The 19,749-nt window shown below is 31.0% G+C and overlaps 3 protein-coding genes across 5 annotated transcripts; all 3 read left to right on the top strand.

The window, feature by feature from the left end:
- The first annotated feature begins 3,453 nt into the window (after nt 1-3,453).
- LOC137832253 (phosphatidylinositol N-acetylglucosaminyltransferase subunit C) lies at nt 3,454-8,845 on the top strand. 3 transcript variants are annotated; one of them, XM_068640316.1, is made up of 4 exons: nt 3,454-3,592; nt 3,868-3,971; nt 4,390-4,487; nt 7,664-8,845. In XM_068640316.1, the coding sequence occupies exons 2-4, from the start codon at nt 3,877-3,879 to the stop codon at nt 8,602-8,604; spliced, it is 1,134 nt and encodes a 377-aa protein (XP_068496417.1). In that variant the 5' UTR covers nt 3,454-3,592; nt 3,868-3,876; the 3' UTR covers nt 8,605-8,845. The 3 variants fall into 3 exon arrangements, with proteins under 3 accessions (XP_068496417.1, XP_068496424.1, XP_068496429.1); XM_068640323.1 differs by having other exon boundaries at nt 3,494-3,592; nt 7,495-8,845; XM_068640328.1 differs by lacking the exons at nt 3,454-3,592; nt 3,868-3,971; nt 4,390-4,487 and adding an exon at nt 6,369-6,500.
- A 2,691-nt stretch (nt 8,846-11,536) lies between these two features.
- On the top strand, nt 11,537-14,035 carry LOC137832275 (cyclin-B1-2-like). Its single transcript, XM_068640340.1, has 4 exons — nt 11,537-11,791; nt 12,064-12,164; nt 12,592-12,689; nt 13,742-14,035. Exons 1-4 carry the CDS (start codon nt 11,657-11,659, stop codon nt 13,840-13,842), a joined length of 435 nt encoding a protein of 144 aa, XP_068496441.1. The 5' UTR covers nt 11,537-11,656; the 3' UTR covers nt 13,843-14,035.
- A 1,834-nt stretch (nt 14,036-15,869) lies between these two features.
- Nucleotides 15,870-19,052, top strand: LOC137832244 (protein VASCULATURE COMPLEXITY AND CONNECTIVITY). The gene is made up of 3 exons (XM_068640303.1): nt 15,870-16,147; nt 16,787-16,989; nt 18,441-19,052. The coding sequence occupies exons 1-3, from the start codon at nt 16,052-16,054 to the stop codon at nt 18,763-18,765; spliced, it is 624 nt and encodes a 207-aa protein (XP_068496404.1). The 5' UTR covers nt 15,870-16,051; the 3' UTR covers nt 18,766-19,052.
- Nucleotides 19,053-19,749: the final 697 nt, after the last annotated feature.

Below are 19,749 nucleotides of genomic sequence, written 5' to 3'. Positions count from 1 at the left end.
ATATCCTCTACTTGTGGAGGTATTTTTCGTGGGAGTATGGGATAATTTATTGGTGCTTTTTCAGCGTTTCTTGAAGTTCAAACTGCTTTGGTTGCTGAGTTTTATGGAGTTATACATGCTATGGAGGAAGCTCAAAAAATGGGACTTACTAATGTCTGGCTTGAATGTGATTCTGCCTTGGTTTGTGCTGCGTTTACTGCTAGGACTAATGTTTCGTGGATGCTTCAGAATCGATGGAATACTTGTCTTAATTTTTGTGGGACAATCAGGTTTAGGGTAACTCATATTTTTCGTGAAGGGAATGCGTGTGCTGATAAGTTGGCTAGTTTAGGATTTATTCATAGAAAATCTTTTCATTGGTATAATAGACTCCCTGCTAGTCTGTTCTTAGAATTCTTTATGAATAGGTATAATCTACCTATGTATCGTTTGTGTTAACATATGGGTTTTGGTCTAGTCCCCCCATATTTTTGTATTTTCTTTCTTTTTTCTTTTTTTAATAATATTTTTTCATGTGATGGCAGATGATTGTTGTTACTTGAGGTGTCAGCTTAGCTGAAATGTCAAGTTGCATAGTGATGCCTAACACGAAAACTTTATAAAAAAAAAAAAAAAAAAACTAAATGATATCCTCTAACCCTAGTTCTAAAGTTTAAATCATAAACATAAAACAAAACACCATGAACCTAACCGTAAACTCCAACCATAAATTATTTAAGACATTATGAAATAAGTTTTTGAAACTTTTTTAATATGTGATAAAAATAATTCAAACACTGCATAATATTACTTAATTTCTATTTAGAACTATTTTACTGATTTGTACAATTTGTAAGATTTTTTTAGACAGATTATTTAATATTTTGTTTATTAAGTGATAATATGCGTTAAGGTTGAGTTTGTATGTGTGATTGATGTGTTGTGTGTGTATTTGTTTAGATGTGTAAAAAAAACAATAGTAAAAAAAACATTCAAGTGTGATATTAAGTAAAGCAACCAACATGAAAAGTTAATTTTAACAAACGTAATTGTATTAACATAATGAGAAACAAATTATCTATAAGATGATGTGTTATATTCGGATTTTTTTTTTTCTTAATGTCGTCTTTGTGGGTCTTATTGGGTAAATGGAATAGGAATCCAGAGAGGTAGCTAGTTTCATCAATCTTTTTTTTTTCCTCAGTCGGAATATTGAACTCGTATAAAGGAATGTGAACCTATAACAATGCATGGAAGAAACTTGACGAAATGCGGAGGATGGTGTGACTTGTCACTCTTGGAGTACCAGATATATGTGATGGATTCGGAGAAAAAATGTTTACTTAGGATGAAAAAGTTATGTAAGTTGACGAAACTTATTAGTACAAAAAAGCTCGTCATACATTAAGGGTGTACTCCATAAATTAAAACATTTAGACTTCGTTTGTTTCTGGGCAAAGAAAATAAAACATTTACTATCCACAAAGAAAACTTGATTAAACGAATCATTCCACATTATTATGTATCTCTCATCATATTGTGGTTAATAGGTTAATATTTATATATTCTTCCAAGCATATCATCCTTTTAAATCTGATTGAGGTTGTATGGATCGACTAAAACATCTTGTCGATACCCAAACTATCACATCACCGATACCTAAACCCTAAACTCTAAATCTTAAATTCGATAACTACAAAGTTACACTTACATAAGACACGTAAGTTTGAATGATTTCATAAGTGATATACAACAATTACCATGAAAACCAAATAAGATTATTAATTTTTTGAATTATTTATAAAAATTTAATCTTAATTTTTTGAATTATTTATAAAGATTGAGATTGTCAAAGCATGAATAAAGAATCTATTTCAGTTGCAACTAATCAAGGGTATTATTGCGGAGTTCACTAACTGTAATCATACTTGTGTTTGTTTTATGGAATGTCTAATACCACACACGAACAACTTTTATAATGTCATAATTAATACCAATTTTTTAACAATAAATTTACATTAATAAAATAAAAGGTTAGTGTTTTTGGGGTTAGCATATGCCAGGGATGAACCTGGACGGAATCTATAACAAATGGAACTTGCTTAACCATAATCAAATTCAAATCCAAATCCAATTTGTGTTTTTCATTGAAAGAAAGAAGTTACTAATTAACATTAGTAATTAATTAATAGAAGTCTTAATTGATGTCTCTGCATTAATGATTTGGTAGAGCATTCAGTTTATTCCATTTTTATTATTCATGGATTAAAAAAACGTAAAATAGACAGTTTTTTTTTATAAACAAACCACAATTAGAAAAAAATAATTAAAAGAGACATTTTTTTTAATATTTAAGGATGGAGCTAGTAAAAAAATAGGGAAATAATGTAAACATTCTCTTATGCTTTGTAAAACTACTGTCGTAACTAGAAAATCATTTATTTGTTTGTGTAATGAGATTTTAATATACTATTATTAAAATAAGATTACAAATATTCGAGAAAATCACAAACTATTTTTATAAAATTAAATAAGTTGCGCAAATAAATTTTTCACGTATTTTGTAAAAGTGTTGAAAAATATATCAAGATTTGCTAAAGTGACTTTTTTTTTAATATTTTTTCCCCACTTTTACGATTTACATTATTTTGTGATTAACAAGAGTTTCATAAAAAAAAATGTCAAAAAATTATATTAAAATGGGAGTGTGAGAGAATAAGAGGTGCAGGAAGGAGTAGAATGAGATATTTAATATCAACAACAACAAACAAGAGAAGAGAACGAACAAAGTAAAAAAGGGGTACAAATAACACTTTCCTTTTATGGGTTGTTGTTGAATATATCAACTCAATCCAAACCCAAAAGGGAATTTCTTCCTCCACCCCTACATTTTTCTTCCTGCACCCCCACAATTTTACAAATTCCAAAACTGACTCCCACAATTACGGGATTTGGGAGTGTGCTATGGATTCATCAATCTGGAAGTGAATTATGTTGCATTCCAGATGAGGGGGTGTTCCAGAAGCAAAATTTGTATAAATTATTGATTTTCGGATTTCTGAATCCAGAAACCTAATTTTTATTACGGATTGATGAATCTATAATGATTTTTCTCAATTATGAATTTCTGAATCCGGAATGTACATTTTAAATTATGGATTGGCGGATTTGGAATGGTTTTTTCAATTATGGATATTTTGCAGTTTTTTATTTTGGATTAACATTATCATTCATGTACTACCGGAAGCATCAATTTGAGAGATTACCGGATGCGTTAATCCAAAAATTTACCAAAAAAAAAAAACATACAGTTTATATATGGACAGTTTTGTCTTTGCGCAATTTGTGGAGGTACAAGAAGAAAAATCTAGGGGTGCAGGAAGAAACTCCAACCCCACGGTTTAATTCTGCACCTCCATAAATCCAAAATATGCATTAAAAAAAGTTTTACCGTTAAAAATGATGAACATATTCTTATATTTATACAGTTTCATTAAAAAGTAACACTTTTTTTTTATTTTCTCTCCATATGTTAACTTGTTAACATACTTTCATCAATGGAGTCAAAAGCGACATTGTTGGTTCTCACCTTCTCCAATCGTCTCTCCAATCCGTAATTTCTCTAAACCCTATTTATCTCACTTTATTGCAATTTCTCCTTTTGATGCTTCTGCGTTCTCCTCAAACTTCACTTCTGAACCGCTTCTTCCAATTCCACATGCTTACCTATTTCCCCTTTTTAATTAGGGTTTCATTTCAAAATTTCAAAACAGAAAACCTTTGCTGAAACTAGTCTAATTTTTTTTTTATCGATTCATGCAAATTCAAATGTTTGGTGTTTTGCTACTCTATTCAGTGTACGTTTTTTGTTGTGTTTGTGATTTTCAGACACGGAGGATGGATGAAGCGATGAAGAGGCAGTGTAAAGCTAACTTGTATGGAACTGCTTTTCCACCGAAGGAGGAGGAGCTTGACAGGCAAATACTGTCTAGGTACCGCATTTGGATTCGATTAATATTTATCTGTTGTGTATTGCAGTGTAGTTTCTTGGAATTGTTCAATATTTAAAGCGTTTCAGTGATGATTTGATGCGAGGCTCTGTTTGCTAGTTAATGAATGTCTTGAATTTCAGGCACAGATCATATGCATCTCCGTATATGGGGCATGGGACAATGAGTTTTATTGTTTTCTAAAATTTTGCGTCTTTGTGAATATAAAAAGAACTAAGAACATGTGAATGGGATTGTGATTAGTGATTAATTAACATCACATCACCTTGTTGATTAGCTTATATGGTTGGTTAGGTGGGCAGAACCTTGACTTATGATAGATCTTGTGTTTGGGATGAAAAGTGTCTTTATTAAGGGCAAAATGCATTAGAATTTGATGGAGTGCCAATGTTCCTTGTAGGTTCCAGCGGCCTCCTGGACCAATTTCATCTTCAATGCTGGGTTTGGAGGCTGTTGCAGGAAGCACTGATCGCTTCGGTTTTGAGGATTGTCTGAATGGTAATACGCTTTGCCTTTCTTTTTTGTGTTTATTAGCCTGCTTTGTAACATTAGATTTCTGCATAAGTAGTGGTTCCTATGATATATTGAAATTGTGGTTCATTAACACAAACTCTCATACTTGTTATTGCTAAAAGTTGTGGTTGTTATGATTAATTTTCTGAATTAAAATGAAATGTTATCGTATTATGCTTTGTAACATTAGATTTCTGCATAAGTAGTGGTTCCTATGATATATTGAAATTATGGTTCATTAACACAAACTCTTATACTTGTTATTGCTAAAAGTTGTGGTTGTTGTGATTCATTTTCTGAATTAAAATGAAATATTATCGTATTATGCTTCATTAGTACTTGACACCAACTCCTCAAATGGCAGAACTGGATTTTGTCTATTTTTTAATTGTTTCTCTGATTATATAAATTTTTAAGATATCTTGGACCTTTTCTTTTTATATATAAGAATAGGAAGAACTTATGCTCCAAACCTTGAAACAATATTAAAATGAGTTCATTGTTAAGATTGAAGATCTTTGAGTGTTATAGGATTGGTGATTATTAAAATGGATTTGGATATAAGTTGGACTCCTTCTTCCTGCACCTCCATATGTCTTTGTGTCATCTTCATACAAAACGTAAAAATACATTTTTGTCCTTACATTTTATAAAATCCGAAATCAATTTTAAAAAATTATATATATTCTGGATTACATAATCCAAAAACTAATATCAGATTCTGAAAAATTTATGGATTATGTAATCTAGAATACCACGAAATATATTTTTAAAATGGTATTTCGGATTACATAATCTGAAAATAACATATGAATTATGTAATTCAAAATATATTTAAAAAAATGGTACATAATTATATAATAAAAAACTAATCACGCATTTGAAAAAACACTTATAAAAGACTTTCAAATTATATAGTTCATAAACTAATTACGCATATGAAAAAAGTCTTCCGGATTACATAATCTAATCTGAAAGCTAATTATAAATCTAGAAAAGAGTTTTTAAATTACGTAATCCAAAAATTTATGAAATACAAAAATTTATGAAGGTGAAAGAATGACGTACGAAAATCCAGGAAGAAGGACTTTATAAGTTGTTGTGGTTGTATTTTGCAAAGCTAATGGAAAATAATTCAATCTAAGTGAAAATAAAAAATGTGAAATGCAGAAAAGAAAAAGTGGCAAAAGAAATATTATAAATACTCTATCATAAATCGAAAGCGCAGTCTATAAATTTAAGTTACTTTTATTATGAATTTTAATGATATTATAATTTATATATTTTTAATTTTTAATTTATCAAAATAAATATTTATCTAATGCATTGCAGAAGTCTGTATACATACATATATTGACTTGTAATTTTCTTAAGAACTATTGTTTATGAGATTTTTTTTTTTTTTTAATATCTTATATATTTAAATTTAAATTTATTTATTTAATTAAATTTAACATTTTTTAAACGTTTATAATAATTTAGAATAACTTTAGCGTGAAATAATAAAAAAACATTTATCATAATTGTATAATATAATTTAAGAATTCAATTATAGTATAACTTATAAATTGCATAATATTTATTTTGGAGATCGAATAGACTAAAACAGTAGTAGTTTAATAATTTAATGTCAAACTTTCCTAAAATCAATAAATTTGATAAAGTGGAAAGATGTAACTCAGAAATAAAGTACAAATAAAAGTTATTAATAGAAAATAACTAAGAAAATACTTAGAAAGATATAGTATTATATTTATTATTTTTTACTTTTTCAAAAAAATTAAAAAAACGTTTTATATTTAATTATAAAATATCCACAATCAAACGGTTCCAAACAAACAAAGGCATCTTTGATTCGCATTTCGCCCTCTGAACTCAACATAAAAACCCTTCTTCGTCTCTTCATCTTCTCCTTCTTCTTCTTTCCTTTTCCCTTTGCTTTTTCAACTCGTAACGGCGTCGTTTGGAGAATTTCAATTTACATTTCTCACAATCGTGGTATTTTCCATTTCTCTCTTTCTTTCTTTTCATTCCTTTCAAATAGCCATTCTGAATTGTGACGATCTTCACTGAACGAATCCTCCTATTTTCTCAGCGTGTGTTGGTGTTCTTACGTTTGGTTCTACTTTTCTTTGCTGTCGTCTGTTAAATTGGGATTTCGATCTCCACATATGTAATTGTTTTGTTGATTTTGTTAAGTTTTATGACATTTTATTCTTATATGAACCGAGGATTAAGTAAAACTAGGGTTAAAGGACGAGTGGTTTATTTTGCTTCCAGGATTTTGGCTTTCGTTAGATTAAGAGCAATTGTTCTGTGTTTTGGAAAGCGTAAACCTCTGTTTAAAGCGCATCAAAAGTGAATCCAAACACACTAAGTTTGTTACACCAAACGTTCAGTTTGTTCTTACATAATTTAAGCACTTCTGTTCAAAATTACTAAGCCGCTTTTCCTGTTCATTACAATTCTGTTTGGTTTTCAAAACCAAATAATGCAAAATCCTTATTATTATTCGGTTTGTTCAAGATTTTTTCCTTGGAAATGCTGAATGCAGAACAAGATATTGCTGATGAGGTTCCATTAATATCCAAACCATTTACAGTCTATACTGCTTTATATTTCCTTACCTACTGAACTGAACATTCCTGGCTTGTGGAATTTCTTCTTGCTCAATGATGTGGTTGGTGATAACTTCAGTGTCTGTAACTGTTATTGAATAACATGATGTATATTTGCATCTCATGTATCGATTTTCTTTGTTCTATGCTTAATCGTTGCATGATACTATTAAAAATTTGAATCCCTTAGTCTGGACTAGTGATAATAACATTAATTAATCTAGGATATTGTCTATTATGCGAGTTACATTTACCCCCTCATTTGTATGTAATTTCATCATCTGTTATTCAGAATATCTAGATGACATTCATATGGGCCGTGAGTTGCCTATTTTTCTCCTTTGTATGTAATTTCATCATCTTTTTTTCTTCAGAATATGGAGATAACTTTCATAAACAACGTGAAAAACAAGATAGTGGAACTGAAATATGACATGCTGTAACCTCTGATTGCATAAGACAAAGATGGCACACGTCTGTGGAGCAAGATTTATTTAGTAAATGATTGTTTGGTCTTTCCATATAATAGTTTTGACACTGCAGGCCCAGCTGAAATTAAAGAAGTTATTGCAATGGATCTTAGCTTGGCTAATAATTCTTCATCGCCTCGTCCCAGATGGAGAAAAGTAGCATATGGTGGTATGCAACCTGGTTATGATGACAATCATACAGATGAATCTTTTCTTGAAGGAATGGTCATGAATGCCAGTGTTGTAAAAAGGGACATGCTAAAGGTGATGCTGGACTCTGTATCTATTTCTGAATATTTATGCATTGTTGCTCTTGTTGTCTTGGTCTGGACTTGTACACTTACATCAACTATTGATGAAAATTCTCTCCTATTTATTGATGTAAGTCTTCTTGTTTCAGGCTTTTTAATTCTCCTTTTCACTCAAGAAATGCTTTCCCTTAGCCTTCTCCTCCATTATGTCCTTAATATCTCCTTTTTCATAACCGTGTTATATGTTTTGGCTCCCATCTATCAAACTCTTACAAGGTCCATTAGTTCGGATTCCATCTGGGCAGTAGCTGCATCACTTCTAGTACTTCACCTTTTTCTGCATGACTATTCAGAATCCACTGTCAAAGCCCCAGGGGTTCTTAAGAATCCAGCATTGACCAGTTGTATCTCTGTAAATGCTTCTGTAGTCGCCTCTGTTTTTATTGCTTCTCGCCTTCCATCAAGACTACATGTGTTCGGTATCATGTTATTCTCATTGCAGGTTTTCCTTTTTGCTCCACTTGTCACTTACTGTATTAAAAAATATTCCTTCCGCATGCACCTATGCTTTTCTATCAGTTTGATGGCCATGACCTTAAGTTTTGTGTACATGCTGCATCGCCTCCTTTTTGTGGTGCTACTTAGTCTGTTGGTTTTTGTCAATGTGGTTTGCCCTTATTGGCTTATAAGGATTCAGGAGTACAAGTTTGAGATCAATGGACCTTGGGATGAGGCTAAACTTTGTTTTGATATTACAGACTGAAACCTGGAGCATGGCTAATGTTACATTGTAGTACCTTGTATGTTGTTTAGGTTGGAGTATAATTTGTTGACTGACCAATTGGACTAGTTTTAATTTTATAGTTCATGTCGGGGGAGGATGGGAAAATGATGATTGTATTCATGCTTTAGAGAAGGATAACCAATGATGGTTTAAAAGTTGTGTACAATGGAACTACATTCACAATTTAGAGTGTCATTCATTTTTGACACATTCAAACAAACTAGTTTTGATCCCTTTTTCACTACATTCTCTCAAAGAAATAAATAAGTTCTTAATCGCATTAGCTCTTAACATGTAAGGCGTATTGTGTGTGTATACCTGATAATTTTAAAGAATGTTGGTTATAGAATGACGTCTCATGGATGTTGAGGTTAAAGTAAGTAATGGCTCATGAATTTGAAGTCATTTACCAACCTCTTATCTGTATACAACAATGTATCTTTTCTTCGACACTTTGTATATACTACCAAACAACACTAGTATAGGCTTTTCATTATTGTATCATTTGAGTATATATTAGATAGATAAGAAAAAAAAGAGAAGACATTTGTTCCATAAAATCTTTTTGCTGTCTTCGAAATATGAAAGTGAGAATATTTATTTCCATGTGTTAGGAAGTTAGAAAAAGTTACCTTTTATACAATCTTTATTTTCACATGGAAAATAATACTTTTGACAACCTTAAAATTATGATATAATAATGTATATTCAAATTTAAAGTTAAAAAATAAAATAAATTATTATTTTGAGTAGTGGGTGTATTTTATTTAAGAATTAAATATGTTTTTTGTTCATGCACTTTCACACAAAATTTAGTTTAAACTTTAGATTTTTTTAGTACGTGTAATAAGGAAGATATTCGAGCTTTACCCAGCTCTTTTTAGGTAACAAACTGATTTGAACTAAGATCTTATGTTGACTGATCTTATGTGGAGTGGGCCCGGGTCGATGTCAAATTGAACGGGTCCGGGACAATGTCAAATCGAACGGGCTTGGGTCGATGTCAGGCCGAGTGAATCCGGACCCATTCACCGAATCTGCTTGATGAAATTCGATAACTACAATGTTACACTTACACATCAGTTATGATGAATTCACTAATTTAAGGTTACTAAGTGATATACAACAATTGCGAAGAAAATCAAATAAGATTATTAATTTTTTGAATTATTTACAAAGAATGAGATTGTCAAAGCTTGAATGAAGAATCTATTTCAGTTGCAACTAAGAAGGGTATTGCGGAGTTCACTAACTGTAATCATACTTGTGTTTGTTTTATGGAATGTCTAATACCACACACGAACAACTTTTATAATGTCATAATTAATATCAATTTTTTTAACAATAAATTTACATTAATAAAATAAAAGGTTAGTGTTTTTGGGGTTAGCATATGCCAGGGATGAACCTGGACGGAATCTATATCAATGGAACTTGCTTAACCATAATCAAATTCAAATCCAATTTCTGTTTTTCATTGAAAGAAAGAAGTTACTAATTATCATTAGTAATTAATTAATAGAAGTCTTAATTGATGTCTCTGCACTAATGATTTGGTAGAGCATTCATTTTATTCCATTCTAATAATAAATAAAGAGAGATTCCACGATATTTATTATTCATGGATTAAAAAAACGTAAAATAGACAGTTTTTTTTTAATAAACAAATAATTAAACAAACCACAATTAGAAAAAAAAATTAAAAGAAACATTTTTTAATATTTAAGGACGGAGATAGTAAAGAATTAGGGAAATAATGTAAACATGATATTATTCCCTCTCTTATGCTTTGTAAAATTAATATCGTAACTAGAAAATCATTTATTTATTTGTTTAATGTAATTTTAATATATACTATTATGAAAATAAGATTACAAATGTTTGAGAATATCGCAAGCTATTTTTATAAAATTAAATAAGTTGCGCAAAATGTAATAGTGTTGAAAATTATATCAAGATTTGCTAAAGTGAGTTTTTTTTTAATATTTTTTCCCCACTTTTACGATTTACATTATTTTGTGATTAACAATAGTTTCATAAAAAAAAATGTCAAAAAATTATATTAAAATGGGAGTGTGAGAGAATAAGAGGTGCAGGAAGGAGTAGAATGAGATATTTAATATCAACAACAACAAAAAGAGGAGCGAACGAACAAAGTAAAAAAGGGGTACAAATAACACTTTCCTTTTATGGATTGTTGTTGTTGAATATATCAACTCAGTCCAAACCCGAAAGGGAATTTCTTCCTCCACCCTCATGGTTTGATTCTGCACCTCCATGGGGATAGTAAATCCAAAAAATGCATTAAAAAAATTAAAAATAAGTTTTACCGTTAAAAATGATGAACATATTCTTATATTTATACAGCTTCATTCAAAAGTAACACTTTTTTATTTTCTCTCCACATGTCAACTTGTTAACATATAAATATAAATAATTAAATATAAATATAATATATTTTGAGATCAAATTATAGATGTAAAATATAATATAAACCACAAATCATACGAATATATAGAAATGCAATAGTCTTGATTAAAAATCAAGTTTAATACAGTTTTTGGCCCAACTTAATTTAATGGGGTTGAATTTACTTTTTTTTTTATCTAATCATATAGCCTAACTTAATTGGGTTAGGCGATTTGATTATTTTTTAAAATTATTTATTAATATAAATATTCCAAAATAAATAATTTTAATAATTATGAGATAACGATATAATACATGATATTTTTTATCATATATATATATATATATATATCGAGTTAAGTATATTATGCTTAATTTTTTTAACTTATTACTCATCATAATTTTAATCAGATGTAGTAAATAAAATTGAATTAAGTTAAGTAAATTACAATTTTCACCTCAGTTTTTTTTTTACATTAAGAAATTATAAATTTGTAGGTCTAACTTGCGAAATACTCCAAATAAAAAAATCGTTTTATATAAAGAGGTTCCTTTTGTTTCAGTGGGTTCTTCATTCTCTTGTTGGTGAAGAAAGTGAACTCGAAGATCGAAGAAGACGAACATGGAGGACGCATCTGCATCAAAGTACATCCCGCACCAGATCGGAGGGCTCCAAAACGATTCGTTTCGATTCGGACTCAATGGAGTCAAAAGCGACATTGTTGGTTCTCACCCTCTCCAATCCTCTCTCCAATCCGTAATTTCTCTAAACCCTAGTTATCTCTCTTTATTGCAATTTCTCCTTTTGATGCTTCTGCGTTCTCCTCAAACTTCACTTCTGAACCGCTTCTTCCAATTCCACTTGCTTACCTATTTCCCCTTTTTCATTAGGGTTTCATTTCAAATTTTCAAAACAGAAAACCTATGCTAAAATTAGTATAATTTTTTAATCGATTCATGCGAATTCAAATGTTTGGTGTTTTGCCACTCTATTCAGTGTACGTTTTTTGTTGTGTTTGTGATTTTCAGACAAAGAGGATGGATGAAGCGATGAAGAGGCAGTGTAAAGTTAACTTGTATGGAACTGCTTTTCCACTGAAGGAGGAGCTTGACAGGCAAATACTGTCTAGGTACCCGCATTTGGATTCGATTAATATTTATCTATTGTGTATTGCAGTGTAATTTCTTGGATTGTTTCAATATTTAAAACGTTTGAGTGATAATATGATGTGAGGCTCTGTTTGCGTCGGTGGTTGCTAGTTAATGAATGCCTTATTTTCAGGCACTGGTCATATGCATCTCCATATATGGGGCATGGGACAATGAGTTTTGTATACTAAAATTTTGCGTCTTTGTGAATATAAAAGGAACTAAGAAAATGTGAATGGGATTGTGGTTAGTGATTAATTAACATCACAGCACCTTGTTGATTAGCTCATATGGTTGGTTAGGTGGGTAGAACCTTGACTCATGATAGATCTTGTGTTTGGGATGACAAGTGTCTTTATTAAGGGCTAAATGCATTTGAATTTGATGGAGTGCCAATTTTCCTTGTAGGTTCCAGCGGCCTCCTGGACCAATTTCATCTTCAATGCTGGGTTTGGAGGCTGTTACAGGAAGCATTGATCGCTTCGGTTTTGAGGATTGTCTGAATGGTAATACGCTTTGCCTTTCTTTTTTGTGTTTATTAGCCTGCTTTGAAAGATTAGGTTTCTGCTTAAGTAGTGGTTCCTGTATGATATATTGAAATTATGGTTCATTAACACAAACTCTTATACTTGTTATTGCTAAAAGTTGTGGTTGTTGTGCTTCATTTTCTGAATTAAAATGGAATATTATAGTATTATGCTCATTAGTATTTTACACCAACTCCTCAAATGGCAGAACTGGATTTTGTCTATTTTTTAATTGTTTCTCTGATTATATAAAACAAGATATCTTGGACCTTTTCTTTTTATATATAAGAATAGGAAGAACTTATGCTCCAAATCTTGAAACAATATTTTCAACTGTTTTGGAACTATGTTATGGTTATAGGAATAACTGAATGATAACTTTTTTGGGTGTTATATGCAATGAAACAGCCTTTTGTTTTTAGATGATTGTAGGCTTGGAGATCATTGTAGCAAAGCTTTTGTTATGATAATGGACGCATGCATTTGTGTTCCTTTTGTTTTGGGATGGTTCTAAAGGTTTCTGAGACTTGCATGGTTTGAGGATATTAAGAGAATTATATATTAAAATCTTAAAAGCTGATTCAGACATCTTGAGAATCTGCGTTGAAAGATTTCAACCTCGTGCTGTGTGTTTAAAAGACTTAAATCAGACTTTGAACCCTTTTTCACGGATCAAGGATGTCAAATATATATTAAATACTCAATGCTTGTTGAAATGTGCTCTGTGTTTTAAGATTTGATGAGCATTATAATTAAAATGCAATACTGGAAGTCTGGAAGATAAATGCATGGTATGTAGTAACTAATGTTAATATTTTAAGCCACGTTCTTTCTAATCACCAAATAAGACAACCTCCAAATCGTGTGTTTTTGCTAAATCTTTCATAATGAATTGAGGCTATGATTGTGAATTTGGTATCCATGATAATTAAGAACTGCAATCTTAGCTGTTGCTGTTTTTTGGTTCATTGGGAAATGACGTATTGTGGTTGTACTTCTCTGTCTCTCAATGTCATTGGTGTTATTTGCAGACCCCCGTGACTCTGAGACTTTCACGCCATTGGACATGCATCATGGGATGGAAGTTCGCCTTGGTCTATCTAAGGGACCAGTGTACCCAAGTATTATATAATTAAATTTGAAATTTATTCTAGTACCAAAAAGAAGTCTTTCGAGTTATTCATTAAAATGGAAGTGCAAGGAACCTGCATATTAATCGTGGACTCATGTTTTCCTTTCGGTTGGATGCTAGAAATTTTATGGTCTATGTAAAACACAGCATGTCTTTCAGAGTAAAAGCAGAATTTATGATTCCTTGTGTCGAATTATAATTTGATTCCCTTTCCCTCTTTTTCAATACTCCATATACGAAGAGTCAATTTAGTACGCATGGAATTAAGAGAAAGACGTGTCAAAATAATTTTATATTTTTATGTAAGATAGATATTATGTATACAAAATAGAAAGTTCGTAGTAGAAAAATTGGTATGTTTAAATTTGTTTAGCTTTTTGGGCTAGAAATTTGTTATTATATTGTGTTGAAGGACCAAGTTATGAATGAGGTGGGCTGTTTTTCTGAAGTTGAATGTGAAGTGGAACCTAGACCACATGTCCTTATAATCAAAATGGGCTGTTTCTTCCTGCACCTCCATATATTCTTCTCCCACCTACATAAATTTTTATAATTCCAAAAATACCCTCTGTAATATTTTGGATTACTTAATTTTAGAAGTCTGTTTTCAAATTCGAAATTAGCCTCTGGGTTATAATCAGTGACACAAGAAAGTTGATTATGATTACATAATCTAGAGCTTCACATAATCAGTGACACAAGAAAGTTATAATCAGTGAGAAAGTTAAAAAAGGTATTTTCATGTTGTGGATTATGTTGTGTACTGGGGTAGAAGAACATGTTATATAAACTTGGAGGTGCAGGTACAGGAAGAAGCGATCATCAAAATGTTATATAAACTTTGAGTAAGAGTTAACCAATATTTTGGGCTCGTGATTTTTAAGTAAAAGATTTTTTTTAAATGATAATAACTTATCTCAGAAAAATTAAAATAACTTTTTATAAATGAATATACATTTTGAAAAGGAAACTTTAAAAAATGGTGTGTAAAACATCTCCATAATCTCCTTTAGTGTTTTTCATAATAAGTATTTGTATTAAAGTATTAAACATGTTATCATGATGAAAACAAATTATTTTTACTAGGGAAATCAAATTAAAATTAAAAAAGGCATTCAGAATAAAGAATATACACAAATATTTAATATATAACATTACAATTAAAATATACAAGTCAACAAGAATGAGACAAAATTATAAATAACCATCATTGAAGATTTACTTCTTAAGAATAACTTCTAAAAATGTTTTTATTCAAAAGCAGGATTAAAATCTGATTGAAGGAGATAATTATATATAACTTTTTTTTTTCATTATATATATTTAGAAACATAAGAATATCTCTTAAAGATTTTTTTAGGCATAAAAAGAAACAAATAATCAATGGACTTATCACACACGCAAGTTTTTTTAGTGAATAATTAAATATTGGGATTTTTTGACCTGTTAGATCAGTTTTTTTTTTTGAACAACCATATCAACTATTTTTTAATATTGCTAGTTGCTACTTCTTAACTAAACATAAGATTATTTTAATTAATTCAAATCTATTAAAAAATGTTACCTCATTTAGTTTTTTTTTTAAATAATCAATATGATGTTGCCTAAAATTACTCTGGAAAAATGGAAACTAATTATCTCACTCTTTCTGTTTAATTACTCTTCATCTAGAACTATTTATACGGAAGATAATAATTTTTTATTCATTTATTAAATTAGTAATTAATTTTGGTAAGCCAAATGATATAAAGTCAATCTATAATGATATAAAGTAATTTTACAAAATAATATGTTTAATAGTTGAGATTCTAACATTCATATTCATATGCAAAATGACCCTCTGAATGTCAATTTAATAAAAAAAAATTTAAATTTTTAAAAATTTAAATTTATTGTATAAATATTTATTATAATTATAAAAATAATAAATAATTTTTTTTAATACCTAAATTATACGTATTTCCGTCTGTCATTAATATTAAGATTTTAATAAATGATAAATATAATTTTGGAAATGTTATTTTAATAAGTGAATGAATTTGAGTATATTTAATTTTGAGTTTCGTGGTCTTCTGAAGTTGTCGTCTTATTCACGCTTCTTGTCCTCTTCCCTTCATCGCTGCGACCAACCTTTTGTTTTCTCTGAACATCACTCTCCGAAAGAGACACTCTCACTCTCTCTCTCAAACACATTCCATTCGTAGAAACAATGGAGAGAAAGGCTTTCATAGTGTGCGGCGTCGTTGGCTTCTTGGGACTGTTGGCGGCTGCAACTAGCTTCGGTGCAGAAGCGACAAGGATTAAGGTTTGTGTCTTTCGTTCATCCCTTGCTTTCCTCGAATACCCAGCAACAAAGGATCCATCTTTTGCGTTATTTTCAGTTCAATGTCTGTTGGGTCTAATGCTTGTGCTTGCCACTGTTAAGGGTACGCTTTAATGTGCTATTATGATGAGTCTACGCAAAAAAAAGCTTTAGTTTTTCGCTTGTTTAAGCGTTTATGATCCACGTCCCTTCCTCGGCCGTTTAATTCTTAAATTGCACTTTTTCTTTTCCTTGGTTCCACTTTTCGTCTTGAAGATTTTGCTTTACCATTCTTAATTCCTATGTGTCAATCAATTTTTCCCCTTTACTTGTTGTGTATCGTGATTAGTCTGTTATCCTTTTCTTTCTACGAGTTTTGGAAGGGATAGGGTCTGTAAAAAGGGCATGAATTTAGATACATGCAAGGGGTTTTATTTTACTATGAATCCTTGGAGGGGAGAGAAAGGAAAAGGAACAATAATGTCGTCCATGTAAACTCTTATGTTGTCAGGTTTTGAGTAATACACTAGTTCAGTATTCAAGTAAAGTACCTTCCCTTTTTTCATTCTATATTTTGCTGTGTTTATATATGTTCACTACAAGCAGAAGTTGATATAATGAGTATTGTTTTGTATTGTGCAGGGTTCTCAAGTTAATTTTGTTTCTATCAATCAGTGCACGTATCCTCGAAGTCCTGCCCTGGCTCTTGGTTTAATTGCGGCTCTGGCTCTTCTGGTATCTCAGATAATCATAAATGTTGCAACTGGGTGTGTTTGTTGCAGAAGAAGTTCCCAAATCCCAGATTCCAATTGGAAGGTGGCACTCGCCTGCTTTGTTTTCTCCTGGTAATTTTGGCTCTGTGCTTTTTGTTTGTCATATCATATTCCTTTTTGACTATATACTGGTGTTGCTCAATCAAATAGTTATTGTTAAGTCTTAAGCTCAAGAGGAGGGCACAATTGCTTAAGTATCTCACCTAGTAGCTTATTCTACCCAAAATGGTCCTCCTTTAACACTGACATCCACGACAACTTCACTTTATCAACACTGACTGAGTGGTAGCCATTTTCTCTCTGAGATGGTTTCACTCATCTACCAGTATTCAGTTTGCATCTTGATCCCAACCTATAGGTAGTCCTTTCTGTTGTCCAACTCTCAATGAAAAATCAATTGTTAGGACTTAAGCATAAAAGGAGAGTCCAACCTACAAAACTAGAAAATTAAGTGGGAGAACCTCCTGTCTTAAGTATCATGTCAAACCACTAATTGTTAGGACTTAAACACAAGAAGATAATCCAATCCAAAAAACTAGATCATCAGGTGGGAGAACCTCTAGGCTTAAGTGCCACATCAAGCAGTTCATCTCTAATGTGGTGGAACTTAAAAACTGTTGTTAGTAGTTGATTTTTTGGTGTTGTCATTCTTCTAAAGAGGATCTGGCTTTAAACAAAGCAGACCTGATTCTACAGGCAGTTAAGATGGATTTGGATAGTTCATTTTTAGGGCAGATTAAAGTATATGGAATTAGTATTTTATTTTTTTAAAGGAATCTTCCCATTTCTTATGCATGATTGCTTATATTCCTTCATGCTTAGACATTTGTGATTTTATTCACAATGTACCCACATGAGGAACTGAAAGCAAGGATGGTTGAATGAGAAGCAATTTGAACTATTATGTTTACAGTAGTGAATTTTGAGGCACATGATCATAATTATTGTCTTGATATATATGCTTATACTTTTGTTTTGGTTGTACCAACATAATAGTATTCGTGTCATTAATTTATTCTTTTGGCTAAAATGTAACATATATATTGATGGTATTTTTTAGTCTCGATTCTTTTCTTTCTTTTAAACTGTGTGCATTTCTTCGATTTTATTTAGTGAATGTCAAGTTTAGGAACACAAATACCATTCTCTACCAGAGATTGTTTTGTTTTTTCTTGAGTTTATAATCTGTTGCTATGGTTTGTTTATCTGATTATTGAAGAAACAAAAATGAAGCTTGTTCTGTTGTAAGAGTACATCGGTTTTGTGTGTGGAAATGGAACTGCATCGAGTCTTTGAAACATTAACTTGTCCCTGATGCATAGAGGGATTCTGCTAGGTTTATTTCATAACAGTAGGCTAATGATTTGGTGTACAATTAGGAGAAAAACAACATGCTTCTATAATTTAAATATTTAAATTCACCATGCGATTATTCAAGGTTAGTCATTTATGTGCTTTTTGAGTACTGGAACTTGGATGGTAAATTATACTCATTGGTGTGGTTGGAATCTCTGTTCTAACAGGTTCACATTTGTTATTGCTTTTCTCCTGTTGCTTACTGGTGCTGCACTGAACGATCAACGTGGTGAAGAGAGTGTATACTTTGGCTACTACTACTGCTATGTTGTGAAACCTGGAGTGTTTGCAGGGGGTGCAATTTTATCCCTTGCTAGTTCTGCATTTGGAATTGTGTATTACATTTCCCTAACCCAGAAAAAGAATGGTATCCAATACCCATATCCTAACCAAGGGGTCATAGCCATGGCACAACCACAGATCCCATCTCAGACCAGTGCAGATCCAGTATTTGTGCATGAAGACACATATGTCAGACGACAGTTCACATGATTGCTCCATTCATGTGTGGAAGCTGCTGCTTTAATTAAAACCTTTATTATTCTAATCTTTACTCTTAGAAGCAGAGATCCTTAGGATTTGTATGTGCATATGCGTCACTTTTGTGAGGGAATTGTGGTTTTTTGCTGTGTTTGTTTATAATTGGATGTTCCAGACAACAATTTGATTGTTAGAACTCTTTAGCAGAAGATGCATGTGGAGGTAGGTTTGAATATCATCTTTAAAGTGTTACTAAGTATGCAAATACCAAATATTAGGCTGTGTATTATATATCAAAAGAGCATATCAGTAGATCATCTCAACATGTTTTGATCATTTTGGGCTTCGTGGAAAATATATTATTACTGTTTTCCATGCTAGAGGAATTTTAGTTTCTCACCTAATGTTCGTAAAATAATGATGAAAATAAAAGTTATAAACCCAATCACCATTTATTAACAATTTGAATGAATCTATTATTAAGGCCAGAAAAGTTTACACATCAATTGATGTTACAAGTTAACAGAAATAACTTGTCAAATATTATTCATGATAAGCACCTGACGTGGACCTTGTGCAAATGTAATTAATTAATTAATGATGAAAAATTAAGTTCTGTAGTGTAAGTCTATAACCTTATATCACTGAAGAAAACGAAGTAAATAATATTAATGATTTATAAAATCGATGTCAGACGTGTTTAATAATACTAAATAATAAATTTTAGAAATTTCTGAGCATTTCTGATGTATATTGAATACAAAAAAAAACAGTTCGAGATAATATTATGTAACGAATGCATTGTTTTTCGATTGATAATAACATTTTGAGCTTTTGGCTACAGAAGTAGAGCATTGGAGTTGGATGAAATTTCAGCATCAACAAAAGTTCTTCATTTGATAACTCCAAAACTCAGAATTACTTGCTTGAACACAAGATTTGCGAGAAAATGCAGTAGCTGAATCAACTAGTTTATCTCATCACCCATCTCATTGG

The sequence above is a fragment of the Phaseolus vulgaris genome, chromosome 11 (assembly GCF_000499845.2).
Source record: "Phaseolus vulgaris cultivar G19833 chromosome 11, P. vulgaris v2.0, whole genome shotgun sequence".
Taxonomy (NCBI): Eukaryota; Viridiplantae; Streptophyta; class Magnoliopsida; order Fabales; family Fabaceae; genus Phaseolus; species Phaseolus vulgaris.
Note: the sequence above shows the minus strand (reverse complement) of the source record. Positions and strands in the feature narration are given on the sequence as shown.

Bases quoted from the DNA above. Each gene is read 5' to 3' on its own strand.
- LOC137832253 (XM_068640316.1), top strand. From the start codon at position 3,877: ATGGATGAAGCGATGAAGAGGCAGTGTAAAGCTAACTTGTATGGAACT. The intron at 3,972-4,389 runs GTACCGCATTTG...TGTTCCTTGTAG, and splicing joins GACAGGCAAATACTGTCTAG to GTTCCAGCGGCCTCCTGGAC. The intron at 4,488-7,663 runs GTAATACGCTTT...TTGACACTGCAG, and splicing joins TTTTGAGGATTGTCTGAATG to GCCCAGCTGAAATTAAAGAA.
- LOC137832275 (XM_068640340.1), top strand. From the start codon at position 11,657: ATGGAGGACGCATCTGCATCAAAGTACATCCCGCACCAGATCGGAGGG. The intron at 11,792-12,063 runs GTAATTTCTCTA...TGTGATTTTCAG, and splicing joins TCCAATCCTCTCTCCAATCC to ACAAAGAGGATGGATGAAGC. The intron at 12,690-13,741 runs GTAATACGCTTT...TGTTATTTGCAG, and splicing joins TTTTGAGGATTGTCTGAATG to ACCCCCGTGACTCTGAGACT.
- LOC137832244 (XM_068640303.1), top strand. From the start codon at position 16,052: ATGGAGAGAAAGGCTTTCATAGTGTGCGGCGTCGTTGGCTTCTTGGGA. The intron at 16,148-16,786 runs GTTTGTGTCTTT...TGTATTGTGCAG, and splicing joins CAGAAGCGACAAGGATTAAG to GGTTCTCAAGTTAATTTTGT. The intron at 16,990-18,440 runs GTAATTTTGGCT...CTGTTCTAACAG, and splicing joins GCCTGCTTTGTTTTCTCCTG to GTTCACATTTGTTATTGCTT.